We start from the raw sequence: 26,109 nt of genomic DNA, 5'->3' as shown, positions 1-26,109 counted from the left end.
ACAACAAAATCCAGCCGTATGGGAATAGGAAAACTCTATTAATTAGTGGTTCTACTTTTTGATAAATTATTTTCTTTTTTAATGGTTGTCGGAATAAAAATAAAAAAATGTTATAAAATTATTCTTCTGTTGGTTTTTTTTTTTTAAATCCCTTTTTATTTTTTATTTTTTTTTAAGAGAGAGAGAGCTAGAGTAATTGTGGGACCGACCAGGTGATCAAGTGGCTGTGATTAGAAGGGGAACTAGGGAAGAGAATAAAAACAGGAGCAGGGTATTGCTTCCATATTCTGCACCATACATTCTTGTCAAACTGACGACCAATAAATGACGCACATGTGGGAAAGATCTTTTGCTCAGATAATGATAACCTTATGATGATGATGATGATGAGCCTGAACGGAATCTCTGAGACGCGCTTCTTCTGTGTTGCCGACTTTCACTCATCCCATCTACCCCTCCATCTCCATTCACCATTTTGCCCATTTCTAAAGGATATTACCTTCTTCTTTTTTTTAAACTATTTTTTTTTCTCTTCCTTTTATTTTTCTTTTCCCCATATAAATTTATAAATTTCATGTTGCATTAATTTTTTAACTTGGACATATATATATAACTTTTATCCCATATCATATGCATGGCAAATGTTAAAAATTATAATTTATTTAATTAAAATTTAAATATTAAATTATTAATTGAGTTGACATCTTTAATATTTGATATGCTGATGCATTTTCATATTTTCATGTTATGTTAGATAAATTTTAGTTTTCTCTCTCTCTCTCTCTCTCTCTCTCTTTATATATATATATATATATATATTGCTAAAACAAATAACATAATATTTGATATACAAATTAGTTTATTCCTCATAAAAATAAGAATTAATATTCATGAGAATAATAAAAGCCGAAAAGGAATAATCATTCATTTGGTTTTTTGAAAAAAAAAATCATTCATGTTTACATCTTGGTAATAATAATAAATTAGAAATAGAATTTAGTCAAATTTGGTATAAATTCATTAATAGGTAAGTTTTATATTTTTTTTAGTGTAATTAAGTTTTATATTTATTTATGTATTTTATTATATGATAATCCATCCAAATATAAAGTTATTGAAATATGGTAAGGATACTTTGAAAAGCTTATCTAATTAGAAAAAAGGAGGAGCCCTCCAGAAACAACTACGTGGTAAAAAGCCACTATTTTATAGGTAATTATTGGGTTTTGATTCTCCTATCCCAAATACTAAAAATAATACTAATAATAAGAATAGCAATTTTTTTAAACTGAATGCATATCTATTCTTGTTTAATAGCTATATTGCTATTTGAAAATATATCAAACATGGAAAAAGCTAAATTTATAAAATAGCTATTTACCTACATCAATTCAGTATACCAAACACAAAATGTTGTTAATTGGGAGATTATATATCATAATATTATGAACTTAAATTTGCAAAATGATTAATTACAAAAATTTCTTTAAATTTATCCCAAGTTTTAATATCCCTTTAAGTTTTATATTAACAACGGCCTCTATCAAAAGGGGGAAAAAAACCCATAAATTACAAGATAACTATATTTTTAGACCCTCTAGGTTGTCTAAATTGAGGCCATCCATTTTCAGTATTTTTCAATTAAGTACATCAATCTTAAATTTGAGTTTAATTTTTTTAATTTAAGTTTTTGGAAAAAGTAATGCTTAACTTAAACTTTTGAGGAATTTGATGCTTTAGTATAATGTTCCGCCAATCACAGCAAAAAAATGAATAAGATGAATGGACCAATTATAAAGAAAAAAAAAACAAAAACAAAAAACAAACTAGCTTTTTACTTTTTCACCAATTTTATTTTTTTTAGGATCACAAATGATAGGTTCAACCGATGACCTTAGCCTACATACAGTATGACATTATTAGACGATATTTTCAAAGAGTAAAATCTTCTATTGTTCTTATACATTTTTTTCAGTTTTCTTCCTTGATTGCTTTAAAAGTTTTAGATATTTAAATAGTAAAAAGTCACCGTGAGTGGTTCTTGTATTGGTAAAGGTGGGTTTAAGAATATTTTTGCTTTGGGTTCAAGGTTTTCGGAGCTATAAATGGGCTTTTCCGGTTGAAAACAAATATCCTTTTGTTGACCATTAATATTATTCTTTTAGAAAGTTTGGTATTCCTGGTCGTTCCAAAAATTCTCACTTAATAAAAAAACCAAGGATTTCGTTTGCTTTCTCTACGTTACTAAAAGACACATTCGGAGCAAAACCTTCAAAGTTCAAAGTAATGTACTATATAAGCAATAAAGGCCAAAACCAACAAAAGCAAATAAATCAACCAAAGCTCGAGGCCCAATGCTAGGCCTTTTAGTCAAACCAGTATGAAGCATATATATGCAACAAGAATTAGACATGGTTGCCGCTCCTGCAAGACTTGCCCTCTATAGTACACCCTCTTCACATCTTGTCTTGGTTTTTACTCTTAAAATTAAATAACCAGTCTCCCTATCAATATATTGAAGGTTGGGACAATAATGTCAAGAAGCAAGACATTTATTCTTTCCCAATAAAAATACAAAAGTTTTAGTTAAATAAACAACTTTTATGAAACCTAGTCTCACAAGAAAAACAAAATGGTTTTGAAGTATTATGAGAATAGTTATCTCTTAATAATACATCTTGAGAAGTTTGATAATTAATAGATTTCATATCAGACTGCTTTTGAGATTATTAACGATTCAACTAGCTAGATATTATTTAGATTTTGAAATTATGATTCAACTAGACGACTCTCATTTGTTTGCATATAACATACAGTCTATATAAGCGTTTGCAGTAGGTGTTAAAGATATTGGTGGTGTTGTTATTGTCAATGGTACATACTCCAAGAATTAGAGACAATGTAATATACATATCAATACTTCCTGTATTTACCCAAGCAACATTAGTAGGAAGAATACTTTTCTCTTCTGTACATGTTGGAAAAGGAACGCACCAAAAACAATACACAAACTGAATATCTAAATTCTATCTTTTTACAGTTTCCATATAAAAATATATATATATTTCCCCCTTCAAACTCTTATTTTGGGAACAGCAGGGTAGAAAACCTGTTCCTGGAAAAAGTAAAACGAAACAGCATTTACTATAATCCTATTTCGCATTAAATGCACTATGTATCCAAACACCACCTATGAAGTAGTGTTAGGTTGCCCCCCAAAAGAGCTAGTTTGTTGATATCAAAAATTAAAAAAGAGTTAGCTAGTTTGTTATAATTAAGTGAATGATGTTGTTGTTGTTGTTCTTCTTCTTCTTCTTCTTATTATTATTATTATTTCATGTTTTGTCATATAATGATTCTGAATTTGAATATATTATTCCAATACATATATATAAAATGGTTAAGAATCCCATACATAAATATATCTTATAAATTGTAAGATTATAATTATGATGTAGTTATCTATGATTTGGCCTAGGGCTTTGAAAATCAAGTAGTCAACATATAAGGAAGATGGGAATTTTTTTTTTAATTTTTTTTTTTAATTTTTTTTTTTTTTTTTTGGGGGGGAGAGGATCATGTGGGAGGAAGACATAATAAAACCCAAGGACGCCAGACAAGGTTGTTGAAAGATTAGAAGCGAATATTTTGGAGGATGTAAGAGGGGAATTAGAAGGTAATAATGTGGAATTAGGGTTTACGATGCGTACACAAGCAAGCAAACAAAAAACCCTTTGTGGGTCTCTCTCTCTCCCCCTCTGACTCACTCACTCACTCACTTACTCACTCTTTCAGGTCAATGCATGGGTTTATTATAAAACAATAATACAAAAAAGAAAAAGAAAAAAAAAAACAAAATTCAATATCTCCCGAGAATTTAAAAAAAAAAACAAAAAAAAGAATTTTACAATAGTACGTCTTACATGTAGCCTAGCCTGCCAATTTAAGCATACAATTGTTTAAAAAAAAAAAAAGAAAAAGAAAAAAGAAAAAAGGAAAAAAGTACAGGAGAAGAGCTAGCGAAGAGGATGGGGGAAAAGGAATCACAGTAAGAGAGAGTCATTCTCTGTCTAGCAAAATTTTAACCCGTCGTCTCCGGGGAAGTGAAAATCCAAAGTGACAATATTATTCATTTTTTATTTATTTTTTGCATTTTATTATTATTATTCTTATTTTGGGTTTTGACTTGAGAGAGAGAAACCTTGTGCTCTGCCTCCCTTCTACTGTCATTTTCCGATATATACTCTCCAGAAAAGAGATACAGCCACCACCCAACTCTCTCTCTCTTTCTCTTTTCTTTTCCTTTCCTTTCCTTTCCATGACTTTCTTTCTTTTTTTTTAAAAAAATTATTTATTTTTTTCTTTTTTGTTTCTTCTTCCACTGCTGCTAAATTAACAAACCCACACATCTTTACTAACTTGGTTTTCTTTTTTTCTCTCGTGAGCATGTCTGTTTGTTCCATAAGATATTATTTTCTTTTTTTTTTTTTTTCCCTCTCTATCTTTCTCTCCCTTTTGAGTTTCTTTTTTTTTTTTTTTTTTTCCTCTCTCCCTCTATCCTTCTTCTCTAACCCCATATATACCAACTTGTATGCTCTTTCCATAGCTTTCTAAATATTCCTTTGCTTCAAACAAACCCCAAATTCACTCAACTCAAAAAAAGAAAGAAAAAAAAAAAACCCACTTATAATTTTCTTTCTTTTAATTTGTTTGGCAAAGAATCCCTAGAAAAATAGAGAAAAAAAAAATGCCCTTGGAAGGGAATTTCATTGAACCATCTTCAACACCACTTCCTGATCTTTCACTCCACATTAGTCTTCCACCTAATTCATGTTCTTCCTCCACAAAAATCTGTAACAACAACTCCATTAACAACACACCTCCAGATAATACACCAACAACAACAGCAACAGCAACAAGAAGCAGCTGTTTCGATCTTCCGAGCCGAAGAAGAGAACAAACCAATAATTATTCTTCATCAAGAACTGATTCTCAAGCACATGTTGAGCTTTCTTTAGGAAGAAGCTTCGCCGACATCGGAGCCGAAGAAGAATCGTCAAGAAATCGATATCAACTACAACAACAATATCATCATCACATAAATCGAGTTGGCGGCCTTTCGGTTATGGATGTTTCATCATCAGAAGCGGCTGCTTTGAGACCGATCAAAGGGATTCCAGTGTATCACAACCGTTCATTTCCCTTCTTGCCTAGTAGTGCTACTATTACGGACAGTACAAGAGACAAAGATCCCAAGATGTGTTTCTACCAATTTCCTTCTTATCCTTCTACTTGCTCTTCTTCTTCTTCACCTAATTATTTGGATCCCATGTCGATTTTGAACTCGACGGCGGGCCCGAATGGGTCTTCGTCAACGATGGCCGCAGCGGCTGCTTACCACCGTTTATCAGCAGGTGCAAGATTTAATGGAGATTCTTTCAAATCTCATCAGCAATTGCACCATAGTCATCACCACCACCACCATAACCAGTTTGGAGTCGGAGTCGGCGTCGGAGTTGGAATCGGTCCGTCTGAGGGTTCTCAAGGAATGATGAGAGCTAGATTTATGCCGAAGCTCCCAACAAAGAGAAGTATGAGAGCACCAAGAATGAGATGGACTAGTACTCTCCATGCTCGATTTGTTCATGCTGTTGAGCTTCTTGGTGGCCATGAAAGTAGAAGATCTACTTCTAATTTTTCTCTTTTATTATTTTGCATTGCTTTAATTTTTCATTTATTGGGTTTGATTTTTGGAATTTTGGGTTCTTATTATATTATTATTATTTCAGGAGCTACTCCAAAATCAGTTCTTGAGCTCATGGATGTTAAAGATCTAACACTAGCTCATGTCAAAAGCCATTTACAGGTATAACAATATTACAAAATTAAAGAAAAAGAAAAGAAAAGAAAAGCATAATTCTTTTTTTTTTTTTTTTTTTTTTTTTTTTTTGTCTCTTATCTCAATCTCTTTCTCTCATGTGGGGCGGTTGTTTTTGGTGTTTGACACGGCGGGCACGGTTGCCAATGGAAAAGCAGTGGGTGAATGAATGAATGAAATTAAAGAGAGAGTAGTATAGTGATGAGAGCTATGAGACTACTGTAACTTCTGAGACCACACAGACAACTTCTGCTTTCAGAGAAAAAATTTTATTTTTTAAAATTAAATAGGAAAAAAAAATGATAAAGAGACAAAAGTAGTCATCATTTTTCAATAATATTTGCACCATTTACTACCTTATCAAACATCAACCTCGTGATTAATGACGAAACCCCCATGAGCTTCCAAGGAAGAGATCTGAATTGAATAAATGGAGGGTACTTATATTTATATTTATATTATTAATTAATTATTATATATAGTGTGTTTGGAGTTTTGGTAAGAAATAAAGAAATAAATATATATATATTTATATATATGATGGTATATTAATTTGAAAGTAGATAGATAGATGGATAGATAGAGAGTAGCGTTGAAATGTCTAGCAAATAATAATAATAAGCAAATGCTTTTGCAATGACTTGGCAGATGTATCGAACTGTTAAGACCACTGACAAACCTGCAGCTTCTTCAGGTAATTCGCATTGTTTAGCCTTCACCTCCTCTTTTCTTTTTAGCAGCCTTATCTTTTTTATTTCAGTTTTTATCTCAGTTACTCTCTCTTATTTTTGCTCTTTTCCCATTCATTTTTCACTGCACGTATTTATGCTATATATCCTTTTTAACTAAACCCTATTTATTGTGTGTGTATATATATATATATATATAAATAGAAAGAAAGCACACATACACAAAACGTCCATGTGGGAACACCAGAGTCATGGTCATACATCCATGCATGCACTCATGCATACATACATCATATGCATATGCATAATGTATATATATATATAGATATTATGATTGATTTGGATTTGAAATTAGAAATTTGATTTTTTTTTTTTTTTGAAATTAATTAAAAGGGCTATCTGATGGATCTGGAGAAGAAGATGTATCACCAATGGGTAGTGGGAGTGATCATCGTGGTGTACGTAGTCAATTTTTGGAGCAAAGAGGACCGTCCGATCTGTCTACTACTTCTCAACAGGATATTGACTACCAATCCACTACTCTGTGGAGTAATTCTTCAAGGTATGCCTTAACCTCTCTTTCTCTCTCTCTCTCTCCCTCTCTCTCTGGAAATGAACTGCTTTCTTTTTTTTTTTTGCTTTTGCATGGTACTTAGCTTAGAAATGCAAACCCACGTCCATCATTTTTTTGTTTTTTTTGAAGCGAATAAAAGAGGGGTTCTCTAGCTGCAGCTTTTGCTTTATTTTCTGTTTGGTTTCCTTCTTTCTTTTTTTCCAAGTGAGGATCAGATATCTAGCTTTGATGTTATAAAAGAAAAAGAAAAGCAAACGAAATCCAATCGTTAACTAGGATAAGAGTTCGAAAGCAATGGCTTCACTTTTTCTTTTGCCTTTGGAACTATATCTTAATAAATATATATACATAGTATGTTTGTTTATCTTGGTTTGTTTGTTCATATATATTAAACTCCCGGTTCTTATTCTCTCCACGAGGAGGCTCCATATATGACCAAAAAGCTCACTTCTTTGACTTTAAGTGCTCTTCTCTTTTTCATGTTCCTACTAACAATTAATATATTTATATTACAAAGTGTTCTACAATATTGTTTGGAACCTGCTTCCATTATAGTCCTTTTTTTGTTTTTTTTGTTTTTGTCTGATTTCTTTCTTCTTTCTTACCCACCTCTTCTTTTTTCTTATTATTATTTCCTTTCAAATCGTAAGCTTTTATTGGAACAAATTAATTCTCTATATGGGAAGAATTAATACTATATGGATTTCTTTTACTAACTAATAGTTTGCAATTTTGTAGCTAATTTAATTGTATTTAGATGCTACCTGCAAATGTTTATTCTTCTTTTGAATGCCTTTCATTTATATTAAGATCGATTATTCCTCCAAAGAGAGAGAAAAAAAAATGAATAAATAAAGTAAGAGGAGTTTCAGTGTAATGATAAAGTTTAGATACATATATCATATGAAACATATTCTAACTAGATTTTGGAATATTGAACAATCTTCTCTCTTAAGATTGTTTAGAATCTACTCTCGTGTTTCTTGTTCAATTTAAATTTAAAATATACCATACTATCAAAAGGGGAAAAAAAGAAAAAAAAAAGAAGAAGAAAAAGAAAAATCAGAACTCCATATTTGTTAGATTAGTCATGTTTCTTAGTGAAAATTTAACCAATTACACGAAATGGCCATTATGCATTCCTTGAAAATTTCCACAATTTTGTAGCTAGCCCAATTTCCTAATTTAATTGTCAAATACTTGCATGAGACTTTATCATTAGCACATTCTAATTTTAGGATTTTTTTTATTTAATATGAAATTTGCTTTAGTTTTTGCAATGACTCTAATGGCCATCTAACAGGTGCACATTGTGCTGACATAAATATATGCTTTGCACTTATAATACATTATATGTAGGACATTCTATAAAGGAGTTTATGAATTTTTCTTTTTCTCATTGATGAAACTTTACTACAAATTGAGATATCATTTTCTTCATATATATATATATATATATATACACTATGTAGTTGAATGTTATATTCATTCTGAATTCATCATAGCCTATAAATTACTACACGATATTGAAACGAAAAATTAGAGATAGAAATATTTGCAAACAAACCAAAAAGTTTTTCCCTTTTTTTTTTTTTTTTAACTTAGAGACAACTTGAAGTAGGGGATTGGAGATATTATATTCGTAGTTCCCACCCATAAAACGGATTGAACTTACCACAAGATTGTCCTTTGACATCGAACTCTAGAGTTTGTTACTTCCTAATATTATACTATGTATGCATTGATAAAACACTTTTGGAACAAAAAGGTATAAAGCGTTTAATGAAGACTGAAAAATATAAGAAGATTTTGTTGATTGTGGTTAAGGATTTCTATTTGTCTTAGTTTAGGTAGTTAAAATAAACACTATAGCTGATGTCTTTAGCTGTTATAACCAATTGATTGAAAGGCATTATACTAGCTACAACTATGTAACTTTCCTACTTGTATCCTCGGAGTAAATACAGATTATCTCACAATTGTCAAATTACAACAAGTTTCCTATCCAAACACAATTTTTCTCCTTTCCAATTTTCTAGACTCGCCAACACAACATGTAACATATATTTGTAAACATTGTATAATTCTATCAGTTATGTATCTGAGATGAAGACCTATATGTACATTTTATTGCTTTTTTGTATACACTTTTGCACAATCACTTTAAGGCTTTATAAAATATCATGATGTTGGAAGGTAGTATTCCTATAACTGCTTCATGTTCAAGAAGAAAACAAAGTTGTTTAATTAGAATAATGTGGAATGCATAAATGTCAAAACCTATAATATATTCTTCTGTTTAAGAAATCATGAACACTGTGTCTCCACCTCCTATTTACTGTTGAGATTTTTAGAAACCTTGGTATTAACAAGATAAAACAGTGCATGCAGGTTTTGGTAATTACCAATGAGATATCAGAGACTTGCATTTGCAACCATTATTAGAAGATACGTAGAACTAAATAAAGTATAGCTAAGTTCTGTAGGCATTAACATACATTGGATGCATTTTCGTACAAGAAATTTGTAATTCCTTTAACAAATTTATCCACTATTGCATCAAACCAATACAGTTTGAAAAATGATCAAGTTTAAGGCCAACTAATTATGAACTCTTTTTCTCTTTTGAATGAAATATCTTAGTGGTAGAGAAGCCTGGCCGCAGACTAACTCTAGGGATGTCGATGGACTAAAACCAGCATCCCCTCAACCACAGCAAAGATCTGGCCACAAATTTCAGGTATAAAAATCAAACATTACTATGTTTCATCTTTTCTTTTCTGCATTGTATTTCATCTAAACAACCACACAATATGCTAGCTCTTTATAATACACACACATGCACACACACACACACATAGGAATACACGTTTGCAATTAAACATGTAATATGTACATGTAAAATACATCCCTATCAATGCCATCATACACTTAGATATGATAACCACATGCCTAGTGCTAATTAACTGAAATCATTTCTTATAGGAATGCGATTCAACTCGATTGAAGACCTACTTGGGGATAAATTTTGAAGGCAAAAACCCAAGCTTGGAGTTCACCTTAGGCAGACCAGGATGGCAGGGCAAAGAACTTGACTAATTCTAGATCTCATCTTTTTATTTTTCTTTTTTCCCCCTTTCTCAGGTTTGTCTTTTTTTTTTTTAATTATTATTTTATAATTTACATTCCTTGCCTGGTTTCATTTTGTCATGGTGATAAGAAGAGTTATAGATTAATAGAAGGGTATGCTTTTTTGTGAGAGGAAAGCCATAGTTTGTGGCTAAGCCCAAGTGAAGTCTTAATTCGAAGAGACACGCACAGCTATTTTTGGGTTGTTTTTTACTTGCTAAAGCTAGCTACAGGTGTTTGTTGTGATTGTAGACTTTGGAAAATTGGAAAAAGAAAAAGAAATTGATGAAAAGGGGAGGAGATTTTTACATATATAATAATATATGGTGTTGAATTCCCCTCCAACTTTTTAAGACTGTTCCTGTATGCTTCATCATGAAGGGTTTTTTTCCCTTCATTACGTGGTGTTTGCTTCACCACGTAACCAATCTTTTGTTTCTTTTCTTTTTTCTTTCATTAATATATACTTTTCAATTTGAACTATCAGAAAGAAGACCGTCTAGAAGGAAAATAGCCTACGGAAACACAATTTATTTATTATTATTATTATTATTTCTTTCTTTTTTTTGTCAATACACCTTGATACACAAGAACACCTTGTTGTTGTTGTTTTTATTGTTATTATTATTATTATTTTGGGTGAAATCGAGGGCTAAAGGCCCAAAGAAAAACCAAAACTATACAAGAATTTCAAGGGGGAACAACATCCAACATAGTCATAAGCAAGAAGAAACCAAATCCAAGTGGTGGAGTTAGTTTCTTGCACTGGGATACATGTGTGTGCAATTTATACATAGTACTATATATCACCAAACCTTTTTAATAAATCATAATTTATGAAAAATGATAAATTAATTTATCCTGTGAAAGTGTGAATTGATCAAATCGTACACCATCAAGATAACCTAATTCATAATTACAGAATAGTAGTTAACAATAATTTAACCCATGACTTTCTTTAACTTTCTTTTCTTCCTCGATGCCTCCCTATTATATATATATATTTTACATTAATGTTTGCCACTCATATCCCTAAATTACTATATAAATATATATATGTTCAAACTTATATGTAGTCTCAAGAATCTCTAAACCAACAGAGGCTGTCATATATTAATTTGAATTAGCCATGAAAGGGAATTCATTAGGAGATCATGATCAAATAGCCATGACTGAACCAGTAGTCCTTTCTATTTCCGGTGAGCATGTTGGTTTAACATACGCTTGCCATAGGCTTTCAGATTTATGCTTTTGCATTATCAAAATGGTGTAATTAATTCCTAGAATATATATATATTTTTGTAAATCCAAAAAAACAAAAACATGAACAAATAAAAAAAGGTGTTAGTCTTATGTGTTCCTTTATGTTCAAAAACTATTAAACATGTAGTAGTGAAATGTTTATGCAATTTTCCCAAAAAATATATGGAAATTAAACGATCCTCAAAAAGCAATTTGAATAATCAAAATATGTCTAGAAAAAAAAAATCTTTGGAATAAATAAAGAAATATATATTTTGAAGGGAAGAGTATTTTCTGCTTGATAAGGGGCAGAAATTAAACAAGCATTTTTTTCTTTCTTTTCAAAAGTATATATTTTGTTAGAAGAAAATTTTCAATTATATATATATATATATATATGAATCCATTATTAATTTCTTCATTTACATATTTAAATTATGGTGATCATCTCGGAGATCCTACATAACTTGAAGCTATGGAAGACGAGCTGAAGATACGCAAACCCAATTCTGATACTAAAACAGTAGATGACAAGAAAGCTGGCATAGACGCAATGCTGGTTCCAATAGAAGCAGATTTAAAACAACGCTTTTTGAGGTATGTTTGTCACAAAAATAATAAAATTAATAATAATAAAATGTATAAATAAATAATTAATAAACCAGTGTCAAAACCGGAAAAAAAAAAAAAAGATAAGTTCTATACTTGTATACATATATATATATATATATACAGATATATTTTGATATTACATATATATTATATATAAGCAATTTTTTTTTTTTTCTCATTAAACTATGATATTGGATCAACAACCTTTTTCAATAGAAATTTGACTGAAAATGCAATGCGAGAGACTTGAATAAACGAAACGCAGGGATAAGAAAAGTACTTTTTTTTGTTTTTTTAATTGTGTTTTTTCAATTAGTTTTCTTGGAGAATTTCAAATAAAAGATTTTTGAATGCAATTTTGAAGAAGTATTTGTTCTCGTACTCCTCACACGTCACATGAGGAGCCACCTGTCTTCTCCGTAATCATTTCGTAATGGATCTCATACGTACCCAATATACTTAATTGCCATCTGTCACCATATATATTAAGAAGCCACCTGGTCTTCATGTAGGGGTCAAAACCATTTTTTAATTGAAATTAATTTTATCCTAGCTGGATAAAACATTAATAATAAATTATTTTGGTTCTTTTTTTTTTTTTTCAATCATAGGAATAGTTTATATGTATCTGTGTATCGAGTTTTGATCTCTCCAAATAATATGACATCCTGTTTTTAAGTTATGCTTTTACAATTTCCATCTTCTTTGATAGATTAATATATATAAGCTACAAACATATATTTTACATTTAAAGCAAGTGAAAAAAATATATAAAAAGAAATCAAAAATGGCATAATTATATTATTTCACTTATCTGCCTAGTCTTTTTTTTTTTTTTTTTTTTTTTGGGGAGAAATTCATAGTCTATCTTTTTCTGGTAATGAAAATTCATAGTCTATCTCTATTTGAACACAAAGTAGTCAATTACATCAAATTTTAATAAAGAAATATTTATTTTGATTTTATGTCATAATTTAGACATGATAAAATCCTTTTAAAAAAATTTAAAATGTAGCCCAAAATACAAATTATGTAACTTTTTGTAATTATACTATTAATTGCCATGTTTCATTCATTCAGGTTGTTTATGATATCAAAATATAAATTGCTCATCGGCCTGCTGTCTGCGCTCATGGGGTAATAGATACGGTAGGTTAACTTATTAGTTACCATTTCATTTTAATTTTTGTTATCAAAACAAATAATATATAATATATAATATATATTTTTATATAATCACTTTTTCATGTGGAGAATTTAATAAATTAAGCTTACATGAGGATAGAATTTATATCTTTAGAAAATAATAGTCTTTTCATAGAAAAGAATTAAGAAAGAAAGAAAGAAAATAAATATTAAAAACACACACACACATATATAACTATATATATATATATATATATATAAAGTCTACATTAATTTTTTTTTTTTGGTCGAAATACATTAATTTTGTTGGTTCTGCTGTAAATTAACTTTATATATAACTTCTTATATGTTTTAGGTCGATTAATTTATTTGATTCAGTGGTTAATATTGTAACATCATTATATGGTAAATAAAAAATAAAATATATTTTTTTGGTAAGATATATTATCAAATCCACTTTCTTTTTTTTCCCTTTTTCTGGGTAACAAATTAATGGAGGACTTGGTTGTGTAAACTGAACAGATGAAGAAGTTCTTGGATTTGGCACGATGGATTATGGAGGAGGACAACGAAGACCATGAGGAGGAGGCACGATGGTTTACTGAGGAGCATCAGGCATGATGGTTTATGGAGGTGAAGGAGATAGTGAAGATAAGCTGGTAAACTTTGGAATCTATTCAGCTAGCAAACCTCTAGTAGCTACCGGAAAAACTACCAAATGTGGGACTGAGACCTCCTCTTCTTCTTCTACCCAACCCTCACAACCTATCGCTGATCCGCAAGCTGTTTCCAAAAATAATTCGCAATTATTCACGTTATTGCCATAGAAAGCCAAGTACATTTTGTATATAAATATTGTTCTACAAGTTTCTATGCACTATTATAATTATATTTATTAATTGTAATACCATTTTGTTTAAGGAAAAACCCAAAAAAAAAAAAATGCAAACTATAATTGCTTACAGGGAAATTCAAAACAACGAACAATCATAGAAAATGTTATCTCTGTTGCATAAAAAATTTTACTCTTTATTTTTTAATATTCTTTAAAATGCTCTTTCTATTTAAAATTGTGCTCGCTAAAATAAATAATGTTGGAGATGCTCAAATACTGGATCAAGAAAAAAAGTAATTGTGCGTCGAACTAGGAAAAATAATATTTATGGATTTCACATTGAGAGAGATACCATTGGAATTGACTAAAACCAAAATGCCATTTTGATATCCTAATTTCATATTATTATTCCCATCTGAATGTCTTAATTCAGATAAGCAACTAGAATAATAAATGAGATTAAAACTTACTATCGAATAGATCATAAACCAAATGAATCCTATAAATTAAAGAGGATTAGCAGGAGACTCATCATAATAACCTTAAAACCAACTGAATCTTATAATTTTCTAACTCGTATTTAAGCAACTAGTAATTTAACATCAATATAGATGACAACATAACAAAAGAAGTAAATCTGTATGAGAAAGATAATAAACTAGCAGACACTATATATACAATCAGATGCGACCATAAACGAAGAAGATAATAAACTAGCAGACACTATATATACAATAAGGTGCGACCATAAACGAAGCGACAACCTTTTAATCTCCCGCAAAAAGTGGTAGACAACCTTATGCTTCCAAGCCACACATAACCAAACAGCAGCTTAACAAAATCCAAAAGAAAAAAATATATATAAAAAAATATAAGCCAATATCGTCTCTAGCGGAGCAACATGTACAAGGCATATGCTTATACAGGGACTTTATTTTGGGCTTATAAAACCCTTCAATCTGCAACATTGTTATGCTCTTGATGACGGCGGCGAGCACGTCTAGCGTTAGAGTATGCTGAAAATGCTGAACCAGTCACGCCTAGAGAGTGCTTAGCCAGCCCCACACTTTTCTTTGTTGCCAACCACACAGCCCAAAAGAATCCAACCCAGCCTAATTTTTACAATAAGAAGTACAATGAGACTATTAGAGACCATGGTTACATGCGAAACGAAAAGCTATTTCCATTACAGTCCTACATATCCCAGCAATAACTCAAACCCATGTAATCTATTTGAGAAACAAGTTCGTCCAGAGAGGTTGGAACCAGGTAGCTTAAGTGCAGTTGTACACAAAGAATATAGGCAAAGCTGAAGGTCACACTAGTGAATACACATAAGCATACTGGCTGAAATCTAAAAGCTAAAAGATGCAAGAAGTTGTCTAACTAAATATAGTAGGACGCTAAAGGAAAGTAAGTAATCATTCGCACACATGCCAAGTGCATTCAGAAAGAAATCATCCTTGGTCGACTGGGGAAACTAGGTTATCCATGTATTCTTATAAAACAGATATAATAAAACCCCTCAGACCATAAAAATCAATAAGGTTCACTAAATTCATTATATAATAATTTGAATTCATTAATTAATTATTTTTCTTAGTGAAACTATTCTGTCGTCTAGTCAATAAATAAACCATCACTAAAACCAAAAATCTCTACAACCAGCTTAAAGAACATTTGGGGTTCATACAACTAAAACAGAATCAAAAGCATATACAGTTTTGAGCAACAAGATAAAAGTTATAATGGCACTACCTGTAGCTATTAGAACCGCTATAATTGTAGAAATTGTAGTTGCTGAAATAACAAAAACAGCAACTGACAATGCTCCAATATATATAGCTGTCACACAGGCAAAGAAAAGGGCCAGGAATCCTCCAGCAGCAGCCAAAGACATGAGAAGAGAGATAATAATGGCATTGAGAGTTGCTGACACAAAGAAAAGACTAAAGACAAGCAATCCTGTTAGGGCAAGAAGAGTGATTGTCCCAGCCTGCAGTAAAAGAACAATTATTAATTATAACAAGAAAGAAAATCAACAAAAGAACAATTTGTATCCAAAAAATAAACGAACTATATTAATCTACATTAATATCTACATTAATTTACAAAGATCCAATAGTTGATCCTTTCTAATTTATATTTAGTACTACAAAACCTTGGATAAACCCATACCTTAAAGTTTATCAAATGAAAGAGAAGCTTACCATCAACAATTCAATAACATACAAGCACAAAACTGTTGAGGTTGGGAAAACACCTGACATCTACAAGTCCAGCTAACAAGAACGTATCACAAAGTTCCATTACAAAAATTTTATATGGGAAAGTATGAAGGACGTATAATTGGGATGGTAAGACTATATTCCGGTCTTCAATAGAATTAGAGGATTCAAGAGCCTATAATGCAGGACAAGAACAGAGAAAGAAAGACGGAGAAAGAGGACGAGAAACAGAAGTAAGCAAGAGTAAACAGATAGAAATTGAGGGACACTTTGTATGTCATTTTTTTCTTTTTAATTTTCAATTAAGATCCTGAATCAAATAGAAACCAAATATAAAGAAACAGATAGCAAAATGCGTTCTACATAACCCCAGTCATCTCCATCTAAAGCAATTCCCTCATAATACCGCCATATTAATTTCAAAATTAAGTAAAAGCAGTTAATTATATGTTGGTGTATTCAATATATGTTTATTAAATTAAGTTGTTAACTTAACGTTAATTCGACAGTTTCGTTTGAACTTGAATAATAAGTGTTTAACTTAGTTTACTTAAAATCAGAACTTATATATAAATATTATTATATATAATAAACGAAGCAAATACAGAAACATAAGAAAATTATTTTTTAAAAAAACAGATATATTAAGCAACCAAAATTCACAATCTATAATAAGCAATAAAACCCAAATCCAACAAAACTACAAAAACCCTTCATTTATCAACAGAAATACAACATCCAACCAAAATCTTCATTCTGTGGATAATTTCCGAAGAAAACCCAGTTAAGAAAACTAAAAAACAAACAAACAAAAAACGACCTTCCAATTTTTCTCATAAAAAGAAAAAAAAAATTGAAAATTTTTCAGCGGTACACTGAAATTTAGTCAAAGCAATCATTGACTCACGGAGATAACGAGGAGGGCTCGGAGAGGACTTCCTCTGCGAGTCCATAGAAGAACATTCCGAGCTGTGTTCTTAGAAGCCTGATGAAGATGTGGAACGTTGTGGGCGAGAGAGGTCTTGACCCGGTGGATGAAAGGAGTATCACCCAGTGAGGAAGGATCAGGGGAGATGATATCAGAGATCAGACGGTGAAGAACGCCCAAAAGGGTCTCATCTCGACGGTTAGATTTGTCGGAGTTCTCATCGTCTCCGATCAACTCCACGTAGACACCGCCGTTAGGCTTCTCCGCCATTTCTCTTCTGTTTTTGCTGTTGAAGTGTGTGAGTGCTGGTTTATAAGAAGGAATCGACCCCTTTTTTACTCTAATAAACAAATTTTTAATTATTTTTGTTATTTTTTAATATTTTAATATATGTATATATATATATATATATACATATTTTTTGGGTTGTTTTGTTGGAAGTTAATAGTATTTATAGACGAGGTTGTTGGATAATAGATAGATTAGAGATGACGTGTGCGGATTTAGAGTAATAAACTGTTATTCTGAATCTTTGACATATAATTTATCATTTATTTATTTATTTATATTGTTAGCTTAAAGAATATGTGTACACGTGGTTTGGTTATGTCACTTACGTGGAATCTGTCTTACTGTTTTATTTTTATTTTTTATTTTATTTTTACTATTGGATAATTTAAATAGGAAAACTGATAAGCATTAGCCGGTTTTCTTTTTTGTAAGCATTAGCTGGTTTTCTTTTTTGTAATAACGATAACTTTGGGTCACTTTCATCCTTTTTTTATAATATGAAATTCATGTACTTAATTCTCACCACTAATAATAGTTTGTATCAATAATCTATTCACCAAAGAAAAAAGAATAGTATGTATCAATAATGTAAATCTACTAGTAGTAATGAATCTCTAATATAAAGTGAAAATAATTTTAAGTAAAAATCAATCAATAAACCATTAACAATGCATAGATCCTTGTAAACAGATTAATAAGTGCAATTTCTATTCAAATTTAATAATTGTAAATTCAAAATTTTGAGTTAACCTCAATATTTAGTGTTGTCATTGTCGTTCAAATCCGTTGCAAAACCTTGAAGGCTGTGATAGCTTTTGGTTTAGTTGTCATTGTCACTAGGTGTTGTAGATAAACAAAATGGTAATTTAGACGCTGCTGTAAGTAAGTTCTCTAGAATAAGATTAGTTTTTTTCTAATCCAAATCAACATTTTTCAATAAATATTTTTTTGTCTTAAATATCCACTCTTCTTCGTATTGATTGCATTCCTTTCCTATCATTGTCTGCCATTCCGGTGCAAGTCTCTAACTCTCACTTACTTTTTCAATCCAATCCACCTTTTCCATGGCCTTTCTAACCATTGGAAAAGCCAGATTTTCATCCTCGAGTAGCATCTTTACATTCCCAAAATTAGAGAAAATTTTATAATAGTTTTTTTTATTCTAATATTCAATTGTGTAGACGTACTTCCGCATTCACAATAGAGTGCATTTTCCTTTTAGTTTTTTGATAAATCATAATCGAGTGGATTTCACTTGTGAATTTAGAGGTATATAACATGTGCTTATAAGTGAAGAAGTGTATATCCCGGACATTACTAGAAGTTTTCTCTTTCAAATTACGTGTAAAATTCTCTCTCCATTTATTCCAAATTTTGTACTATAAACTTTTCTGTGTTATCTTCCTCATAGCAAGATCACCAAGTATTGGGTTTAGCGGTAAAGTGAATACATTTTGTTTGGTAATAAGTGGTAAAGTTAATTAATTTCAATGTCCGAATATGAGTGACCATTGCACTTGGTAGAGCTATTGAACAACATCCCATGGTGGGTTTGTGGTCTATTATTTGCCAAAGGCCCAAAGTAATACTTGCTTTTGCTAGTGAACAATAAATTTTACTGAGCCTTTCTTTATAGAAAAACCACATTTGGGTAACGATGAATATGATTCATCATCGCATCATCATGAATTTTTGTATAGATATCTTGGAGATAAAATCCCTTTTTCAATCCAAACTTCACGATCATTATAAATGAAAAGCATTATGAAATTATCCAACCGAGCAAAAATTAAGTGGGTTTTGAAATCATTTCCCATCCAATCCTCCATGATCATCCTTCTTCCAAAACTCTTTCTTCTCCATTCAAAGCTTCTCCAAAGCTAGTTTGTTTAGATGTTTCACAGACCGTCAAAGAGATCAGTTCGACAATCTTCTGGCTGTGCAAAAACAGAAAACCTCTAGGTTTTTTTATATGTGCATAGTTTTCTCTCAACACAGGTAGTCAAGAATATGTGCATAATTTTTCCATGAGTGAGCTTAACTCTCCCTATAAAAGAGATTGGATTTATGAAACAACATTCCATGTAGATTGCAATAGATTGGCCCACTAGCCTTAAAAACAAACAAGGCATAGAGATATTCTAAATACAAACTAGGACAGAAACAGAGGAATCAGTACTACTGAAGCTGCTCGACTGCTTTATATACAAAACCCAAAATGCAACACAAAATCTTTCAACCAAACATGGGACTTACAAGCAAAATCCAATAGCAAACTAAAACTACTAAAAATCAGCTTTAAGCTCACATTCTCTTTCCACACCAAGCAATTCTAGAAAGCAAAGTTCTTGCTTTGGTTGAGTAACAAATATTAACCCCCCTTTTATCAAATTGCCTCAAAGGAACTAAAAGAAACATTGTTTTTGCTTTCAATAATGTTCAATCGCAATTTTTCTGAATCCTCACCAAATTCTCAAGGAAACAGAATTGCTATATGAAAAAGCAGAAACCCTTTCCACAGCAAGCAATTGGAGAAAAAACAGAATTGTTTCTTTGATTGAGTAACAAATATTAAAAGCTAAGCCACCTTTTATCAAATTGCTTCAAAGACAAAATTTCAACACTTTCTTTTGCTCTCTTCCATTATGTTCAATAGCAATTTTTGTGTATCTTCACCAAATTCTCAAAGGAAACAGAAACCCTTTTCAGATACCACATCTTACAAATTTGATAAACAACCCCGGCCCATAAAAAGGGGAAAAAAAAAAAAATTGGAAATTCTTACAAAGTGAAGCCTTTCAAGTACTCAGGGTCGCGTTTGGCTCTCTCCTGAAACTTCTTGAACCATCTATCCAATATATCCATGGGAACCACCAATTTGCTCCCATCAACCCCACAAAACGACTGCATGAAATTGAACAGGTTCTCTCCCACCTTCATCGCCAACCTCTCGATCCTCTTCTCTGCGGCCACATCCAGCGACGGCAGAGTGGCCAAATCCTCCACGGACACCCCGATCTTTGCTGAAAGAGGGACGGCGTCGGCGGTGAGCTGGAGCTGACCGCCGGGCTCCGGCCAGGGGAGGGTAAGGACGGCGGAGGGACGGGAAACGGTGACGGCGCCGCAGAAGAGGAAAGGGGATCCCGGCGACTGGATGTAGACGGCGAGGGCCTTGTCGGGAGGGAGAGAGAAGTTGTTGATGAGGAAAATGCAAACCTCGCGGATTTGATCATAGGCTTCACCGACGAACGTGTTCATGTCGAGGACCCAATGGGTGGTGTCGATCTGGGTAAAGGCCGAGATGTCCATTGGGAAGCTGCGGTTGGGGAACACCACGCCAAACATGGCCTTTAGCTGCGATGGTGTTTTTCTGGGTTTTGCGGGAAAATGGTACGGACAGTTATGAGCTTTTTCACTGAATAATTTGGTAAGGATTCAACGAAAGTGTGTGGAGGTATAAAGAATGAATAAAACGGTGTGAGCTAAGAAGGGTCTAGTAACATCTAGAAATGTTTAGGGGTTTGGGTTTTAGTCTAGAAAAAATTCATGGGTTTTCTCGGGAAAATGATCCTGTTTTAAGGGACTGTTTGGGCTTTAACATTTTTTTTTTTTTGGGGGTAGGAAAATTGATTTTCAAGGGGTTTTATTAATATTGTACGTGTGTCTCTTTTGGCTAAAAGTAAATAATCAATCTTCCTCATTAAAAACTTGTGCCCCAACTCCTAATATTATCTCCTAAAATAATATTTTGGTTAAATCTTAAAATAGTCCATCATATTTTACAACCTTTGCATATACGTCCATGGGTTTTTTGAGATTTAAGATTCTTTGTTGGTTAAATTAATATTTAATTGTTTAAATTTGTGATTTTTAAAACTTTTGAAACCTGTACACTAAAGTAGTCATTGGCTAAACATAAATTTTTTTTTATCAATTTATCAAATTTATACCTACTTAAAATTTTACCAAAAGAAAAATAAATGTAAATTTGTGCAAAATAAAAGAACCAACTTTGAAATTTATCCTTAAGTTTTGTTTATGAAATTTATCTCATAAATAGTTAATGCTTATGAATATTAATTATTTTAAATCAAACCCCTTTTCTTTTACAGAAATTAATGGTTAAAAAAAAAAAAAAAGCAAAAAAACCCACAAAAAAGGCCCACCATTTGGTGTATAAACTATAAAGCTTCCCTGTCCCAGTCAAGTTCACAAAGGTTCCGTCGCCTCTTGCCCATTCCAGCCACGTCATCGGATTTCCTCCGGCAAAATTTCTTTACCCCTTCACCGTCGCCGACGGAGATTAGTGCTTCTTCTTCTCCGTACTTGGGTTTTTCCGCCACTCTATTCCCTACGAAGCTAAGGTTTTTTTCTACTTCATTAGCACTAATGGCGGCTCATCCTCCATATTTCTATCAGCTATTCAACTTTTATATAATCTATATATTATTCGTTTAGGAACCAAATTGTTAAATTTATTGAAAATCATAAATCTTTTAGGATGTTAAGTGATTGATATCTGCTCTTAGAAGAATTAATGTGATTTTACACCAGACACCCTAACTGTGTTTCTCTATCCTATTCAATTCGTTTTTGTGGTTGCAATTGATGACATGTTCTTTAGAATGATAAACTGGAAGATGTCTCTTTCTTAGTTATCCCTTTTCTCTTTAGCAACTTTTTATTTGTTGATTTTTCTGCATATACTTGTCTGTGGTCTGTTTGTTTACTGAGAAAGATGATAATGTTTGTTTTCTTTCTCCAATTTCTAATTTTAAGGTTTGTGCTGCTTTTAGTTTTGTAAAATAAATAATTCAACTGGATGAAACTAAAAATTCATAAGGAGCTTTTGTTTTTGTAATTGAAGAAATACATTTCATCTTTGATTAAGAAGAAAATTGTGTTATTATCTGTGCCTTTCAATTTCTTAATAATCATATAAATGGTCAATGGTAAAGCTCAGTAGCTCTTATTCTTTTCTTGGTTGATAGATTTCCTAGCTGATGCAATTGAATCTACTGTGATATCTTGGAATCAAGTCTCAGCAACATGTTGTCAAGGTTTTGTAGAAGAGTACATCTGTTGCCTAACCTTAAAAATTTACGGAGTGACTCTATTGAATCCAGGTAAGCATATTATGAAACTAATTGTTGTATTTAGATATCAACTTGGTATTTACTCTTTCTTATAGAAAACCTGAGATTTGTATTTTTGGGAATTCTGAAGTCTTTCTAGAATACATGTCACAAATTTACTTCTGAATATGTTAAACTAGTTTTCCAATATTAGTGCTGTTTACGTCAATAGTGAAGTTCTTCCAAAATGTTCATCACAGCTAACAGGTTATTGTTATTTATTGTAACCTGAGCTTGTTTACTGAATTTATTTCACAAGAATGGATTTTCTTTTTGATCCAGGTGTATACCAAATGACTTCAGAAGGTCAAATTACAATTTCATCAGAGGTAATACTGGATATAATAGCAGTTTTGGCAATAATATGTGGCGCTTGGAATTGATATGTGAATTCAATACAAGTTCATTTGGTAAAAATTGTCAACTTTTTTCCTCTCCTTCACGACATATTTGGAGGTCTCCGTCTTTGTACAGAGCTCAGCATCATTATGCATCTGTTGCTTCAAGAGAACAGAAATCAAAGAAGATGCTTCTGTACCTTACTGCATTAACTTTTGTAATGGTTGGAAGTAGTTATGCTGCTGTTCCTTTGTATAGAAGATTTTGCCAAGCTACAGGCTATGGGGGCACAGTCCAACGTCGTGAGGTATGAAAGGCTTAGTTTTGTGTTCAATTATTTTTCAGTTAAGTTGTATTCAACTTGTTTAATGCATGGGATTTGGCAAGCAGAGAAAAGTTCAAATGGAAAATAGATGACAAATCATAACACCAAGTATGACTAGTTTGGCAGAAAGAACCATGAGTAAAAGTCACATGGTTAGAAGTTGATGGACAGTTGTTTCAAATGATTTCTTCATGTGCACTGAAACCTAAATATGTACTGGTATTGAAGCTGAATTGATCAAAGTTGATAAGAGTGATAAATGAATGAAAACAGACCAAAAAATAACATGGGATTTTGTGGTTACCAGTTAGGGAAGATGGACGTGAATATTAGATGTATAACATGGTCTTGAGAGAAAGTAGCTATACATACTAATAGAGAGAATATTGAATAAAAAGAACTTTCTGGGTTTAACTGTTAAAAATATAAGAAAATGTCTCAAAACATTTTGTTCTCTGAGAAAGGAAATCATGAAAAGAGAGGGAAGTGCTATAGAGACATCAAGAACATTTGGCTATAGGGGAGTAGGTAGTCTAGCTTCCTTTTTTATGTTGTTATATATGATTGCTTTTAGTAATATTCTTTTCTATTCTTTTGTTCAAGCTTGTTACTATAAAAAGACCTTGCTGTCTGTAGAGTGTTGAAGAAAAGATTGCTCGGCATACCAAAGATGGAACAGTCACTTCTAGGTGTGGTTTCTTGCTTCAAGTAGTTAATTGTTCTCTTTTCAATTATATGGGATAATTTAATCTTCTGTCTTCTCAATCCTGTGTTCTTGTGGTTTTGGAGCTCATATTCATTGTTTTTGTAACAATTATTTTCAACTTTTTTTTTTCCTTAGCTTGCTAGGAGAAAATTATGGTTTTTAGCTATTTCATTATTTTATTTTAATTGTTTTTATAATTTTATATTTATTTTCTTTCCTGTTTAGATATCAATATCCTCTCCCATTTCCTTCCACCCCATTTAAGTCGCACAATTTTTCTGCAACGCTGCAATACCATGGAGTCTATACATAGTATGATAGTAGGAAGGGAAAAGTAGATATTGGCTGCAAAAATTTAAAAAAAAAAAAAGAAAAAAGAAAAAAAGGGTACAAACAAATTTGATTCAAACGTCTAATTGGCTACTACTATATGACTACTTCATTATAGTCCCTCCTCTCAGGATTGTTTATCCCACTTCTAAATAAGTTATATCTCATCTTACTTGCAGTTCAGCTTGTTACATTTATTCAAGAATATAATATTCTACTTTCGTTAAGTGAATTTTAAGTTATTTTATCCTTGCAGGGAGATTGTGGTGCAGTTCAATGCTGATGTGGCTGATGGAATGCCATGGAAATTTATTCCTACACAAAGAGAGGTTTTTGCTTAAATAAAATCTGTTTGTTTATTTTTTTTAATTCTAATGCAGCACTATAAATGTTCTGTTTTTCCATTCATTTTTCCTGCAGGTAAGGGTCAAGCCTGGAGAAAGTGCTCTCGCATTTTACACTGCTGAAAATCAGTGTTCAACTCCAATAACTGGTGTCTCCACGTACAATGTTACTCCTATGAAGGTACGAATGAGTATATACTACGTATAGACTGCATGGTATACTGGGGTGTCTACAAATGTAGTATACACGAAGAGACATTCTATACATAAAAAATCGGTATACTGAATGTTCTAATCTTGATAAAATTCGTATTTTTTTATGTTTAAAATATATATATATATATATATATTGAATGCTTATTCTAATTCTTAGGCCTATACCTAAAATAAATATGCAAGCTCATATCACTCGTTCGGTAAATGGTCCATTATAGTGTCATAAATCTTGCTTGCTGGAATTTCATTTCATTTTTGTCTATTAACTTTCTATTTGCCTTTTCCTATGTAGCTTTTCAAAACTTTACTGTTTATTTTCTTTCCAAAGGCTGCAGTTTACTTCAATAAAATCCAGTGCTTTTGCTTTGAGGAGCAGCGTCTTCTTCCTGGGGAACAGATTGACATGCCCGTAAGTATTTTGGTCCTTACAATCGAATTTGAGCGAAACGTTTTAAAAAATAATTATAATGATAATAATAAATGGATGAAAAAAAATTCCTATTAAATTGCATCTTATTTTTTGCAGGTGTTCTTTTACATTGACCCTGAGTTCGAGACAGATCCTAGAATGGACGGCATTAATAACATTATATTGTCGTACACCTTTTTCAAGGTTTCTGAGGAATAAGGAGACAATTCGTCATTATTACTTACAGAAGATACATTGAGTACATAAGGCACTAATCTCTTATTTTATCAAAATGAAAATTGGCAAAAAGCACAATGCAGAATGTGACACTGTTAATTTTTAATTGTAATAGCTTTCTTATTCGATTAATTGTCGTTTTATGTTTTTCTCATAGATTTTATATGCCAACTTATTTGATATTCTTGTGAAACTAAAGAATAAATTGCAAACACCAAGATTCAACTTTTGAGACTTTTACGAAGTTTCTTATATATTAAGTTGAGGCTTGTATTGTAGTTTGTTATAACCTTGTTATGGACTTTCAGTTTTTTTTAGTGGCTAAATTGTCTTCATAATGCTTGTAACCTATAGAGTTGATGCCCAAGACCGCAATTGAAGCTTCTATCAAAATAAAAAATAAAAACAAAAACAAAAACCCAAAAACAAAGACCGCAATTGAAGCTTAAATGGGGCTTAAGAGTTCTAAGCGCTGAAAGAAAGTCCCAACTTTTTTTTAACTCTTTACTCCCACAT

The 26,109-nt window shown here is 31.6% G+C and overlaps 4 protein-coding genes across 5 annotated transcripts; 2 read left to right on the top strand and 2 right to left on the bottom strand.

Annotated features, from left to right (window-relative positions):
- Positions 1-4,111: 4,111 nt before the first annotated feature.
- On the top strand, positions 4,112-10,826 carry LOC125421888 (transcription repressor KAN1). Its single transcript, XM_048471835.2, has 6 exons — positions 4,112-5,675; positions 5,790-5,866; positions 6,527-6,572; positions 6,961-7,129; positions 9,785-9,881; positions 10,127-10,826. Exons 1-6 carry the CDS (start codon positions 4,748-4,750, stop codon positions 10,238-10,240), a joined length of 1,431 nt encoding a protein of 476 aa, XP_048327792.2. The 5' UTR covers positions 4,112-4,747; the 3' UTR covers positions 10,241-10,826.
- Positions 10,827-14,642: 3,816 nt separating this feature from the next.
- On the bottom strand, positions 14,643-17,627 carry LOC107416176 (uncharacterized). Its single transcript, XM_016024634.4, has 3 exons — positions 17,241-17,627; positions 15,864-16,101; positions 14,643-15,217 (listed from the first exon to the last, which is right to left on the bottom strand). The coding sequence occupies exons 1-3, from the start codon at positions 17,529-17,531 to the stop codon at positions 15,060-15,062; spliced, it is 687 nt and encodes a 228-aa protein (XP_015880120.3). The 5' UTR covers positions 17,532-17,627; the 3' UTR covers positions 14,643-15,059.
- A 2,483-nt stretch (positions 17,628-20,110) lies between these two features.
- Positions 20,111-21,180, bottom strand: LOC107416180 (protein OPI10 homolog). Its single transcript, XM_016024638.4, has one exon. The coding sequence runs from the start codon at positions 20,895-20,897 to the stop codon at positions 20,334-20,336; it is 564 nt and encodes a 187-aa protein (XP_015880124.1). The 5' UTR covers positions 20,898-21,180; the 3' UTR covers positions 20,111-20,333.
- A 495-nt stretch (positions 21,181-21,675) lies between these two features.
- LOC107416182 (cytochrome c oxidase assembly protein COX11, mitochondrial) lies at positions 21,676-25,833 on the top strand. 2 transcript variants are annotated; one of them, XM_016024641.4, is made up of 8 exons: positions 21,676-21,916; positions 22,544-22,678; positions 22,970-23,333; positions 23,988-24,040; positions 24,644-24,716; positions 24,808-24,912; positions 25,276-25,356; positions 25,474-25,833. In XM_016024641.4, exons 2-8 carry the CDS (start codon positions 22,602-22,604, stop codon positions 25,573-25,575), a joined length of 855 nt encoding a protein of 284 aa, XP_015880127.3. In that variant the 5' UTR covers positions 21,676-21,916; positions 22,544-22,601; the 3' UTR covers positions 25,576-25,833. The 2 variants fall into 2 exon arrangements, with proteins under 2 accessions (XP_015880127.3, XP_048328015.2); XM_048472058.2 differs by lacking the exon at positions 21,676-21,916 and having other exon boundaries at positions 22,664-22,678; positions 22,970-23,016; positions 23,162-23,333.
- Positions 25,834-26,109: the final 276 nt, after the last annotated feature.

This window comes from Ziziphus jujuba, chromosome 4, assembly GCF_031755915.1.
Source record: "Ziziphus jujuba cultivar Dongzao chromosome 4, ASM3175591v1".
In the NCBI taxonomy this organism is placed as follows: domain Eukaryota; kingdom Viridiplantae; phylum Streptophyta; class Magnoliopsida; order Rosales; family Rhamnaceae; genus Ziziphus; species Ziziphus jujuba.
This window is presented reverse-complemented; position numbering and strand designations above follow the sequence as displayed.

What these genes read in the sequence shown, in the direction of transcription:
- LOC125421888 (XM_048471835.2), top strand. Translation starts at nt 4,748, where the DNA reads ATGCCCTTGGAAGGGAATTTCATTGAACCATCTTCAACACCACTTCCT. An exon ending in GCTTCTTGGTGGCCATGAAA is followed by an intron (nt 5,676 to 5,789) that starts GTAGAAGATCTA and finishes TTATTATTTCAG; the next exon opens with GAGCTACTCCAAAATCAGTT. An exon ending in CTGTGGAGTAATTCTTCAAG is followed by an intron (nt 7,130 to 9,784) that starts GTATGCCTTAAC and finishes GAAATATCTTAG; the next exon opens with TGGTAGAGAAGCCTGGCCGC.
- LOC107416176 (XM_016024634.4), bottom strand. Translation starts at nt 17,531, where the DNA reads ATGGCGGAGAAGCCTAACGGCGGTGTCTACGTGGAGTTGATCGGAGAC. An exon ending in GAGCCCTCCTCGTTATCTCC is followed by an intron (nt 16,102 to 17,240) that starts GTGAGTCAATGA and finishes CTTTTACTGCAG; the next exon opens with GCTGGGACAATCACTCTTCT. An exon ending in AGCGGTTCTAATAGCTACAG is followed by an intron (nt 15,218 to 15,863) that starts GTAGTGCCATTA and finishes TGTAAAAATTAG; the next exon opens with GCTGGGTTGGATTCTTTTGG.
- LOC107416180 (XM_016024638.4), bottom strand. Translation starts at nt 20,897, where the DNA reads ATGTTTGGCGTGGTGTTCCCCAACCGCAGCTTCCCAATGGACATCTCG.
- LOC107416182 (XM_016024641.4), top strand. Translation starts at nt 22,602, where the DNA reads ATGTTGTCAAGGTTTTGTAGAAGAGTACATCTGTTGCCTAACCTTAAA. An exon ending in GCACAGTCCAACGTCGTGAG is followed by an intron (nt 23,334 to 23,987) that starts GTATGAAAGGCT and finishes TGCTGTCTGTAG; the next exon opens with AGTGTTGAAGAAAAGATTGC. An exon ending in TTATTCCTACACAAAGAGAG is followed by an intron (nt 24,717 to 24,807) that starts GTTTTTGCTTAA and finishes TTTTTCCTGCAG; the next exon opens with GTAAGGGTCAAGCCTGGAGA.